The sequence below is a fragment of the Frankliniella occidentalis genome, unplaced genomic scaffold (assembly GCF_000697945.3).
Source record: "Frankliniella occidentalis isolate FOCC.00 unplaced genomic scaffold, Focc_3.1 Scaffold1, whole genome shotgun sequence".
Lineage (NCBI taxonomy): Eukaryota > Metazoa > Arthropoda > Insecta > Thysanoptera > Thripidae > Frankliniella > Frankliniella occidentalis.
In genome coordinates, this window is record NW_026267131.1 from 941,755 (window position 1) to 942,833 (window position 1,079).

At 48.7% G+C, this 1,079-nt stretch overlaps 1 protein-coding gene across 1 annotated transcript in view; it reads right to left on the bottom strand.

The window, feature by feature from the left end:
* LOC113213478 (brachyurin) overlaps positions 1-310 on the bottom strand; it is a 4,079-nt gene extending 3,769 nt beyond the window's left edge. The window contains exon 1 of the mRNA XM_026432559.2: positions 146-310. Coding sequence (XP_026288344.1) covers positions 146-203 — 58 coding nt within the window. The 5' untranslated portion in view covers positions 204-310. The remainder of the gene's footprint in view (positions 1-145) is intronic.
* Positions 311-1,079: the final 769 nt, after the last annotated feature.

Genomic DNA, 1,079 nt, shown 5'->3' on the forward strand with positions numbered 1-1,079 from the left:
GCCTCCCGGGGCCACCCTGCTGACCAAAATGGAGCGCAAGAGCATCAAACATAGTCCAAATTTAGGTCATTTTTGACAGCTTTAACTCATATTGTCCCCCTTAAGTACCCTTATGCTATGAATATGAAACGTATTTTGGACTCACGCAGATCGCCGGCGACCACGGCGAGGAGCGAGCACACAACCGCAGCGATGAGCCTCATGGTGACTAGACTGATACAAATCAGAGCGCCACACTTGCAATAAGAATGAGATAAGCGCTATCAGTAAAACGTGGAACCACGTGGAGGACTCGCTAGGATCGGTGAAATGCCGTCTTATATTGAGATCCGGGGCAGCCTCTGACCTTAGGTTTTAAGGAAATAGTGAAAGAGTGGCAACTATGCTTTCTCATTTATCTTTGGTAATATGAAATTCTGAGAAAATAGTTTAGTCAGGTATAACGACCTTGAACTCACCATTATCGCCTCTTATCTTCATACCTTCTCGAGTAATCTATACAAAAAAATTATCGACCGTTTAAGGTTTGGGATAAAAAGTCCCGGACAGTTTAACACGGCAACGACTCTCGCAAGTCGAATACTGCACAGGAATCTTGGAGGCTCATGCTACAATTTGTCTCTTTTTTGGGTCCGACTGTTGTGTGAGGAGCGCTGCTCATATGATAGCAATAATTCTCATCGCAACGGTGACGATGTGACTTTCACTGTGGGAGGGGCATTTGAGGGGCAATGAGGGGGCGCGGGGGGAGTGAGACGAGCTGCAGGACACCTTTGGGAGGTATTGCTATAATTGGTCGCTTCCTGTGGCGGCGTGGTGTGGAGTGGCGTTCTTGCAGGGCGGTGCATCGCCCGATTGCAACTCCAGAACTTCTGTGAATTCTCCCCCTGCCCTCCTTCTCTTCTGCCTCTGCCCCCTCCGTGCCTGCTCTAGAAATGTTTACTCTCCTCTCATATCAGCTTAGGAGACCAAACACACTTTAAATAACTACTAGCTATATGTACGCCAGACCACGTCTCGCGTAACAGGCTTCGCGATATCTCACGAAACACTGTTACGCTGCGACGCGCCTGGCGCAC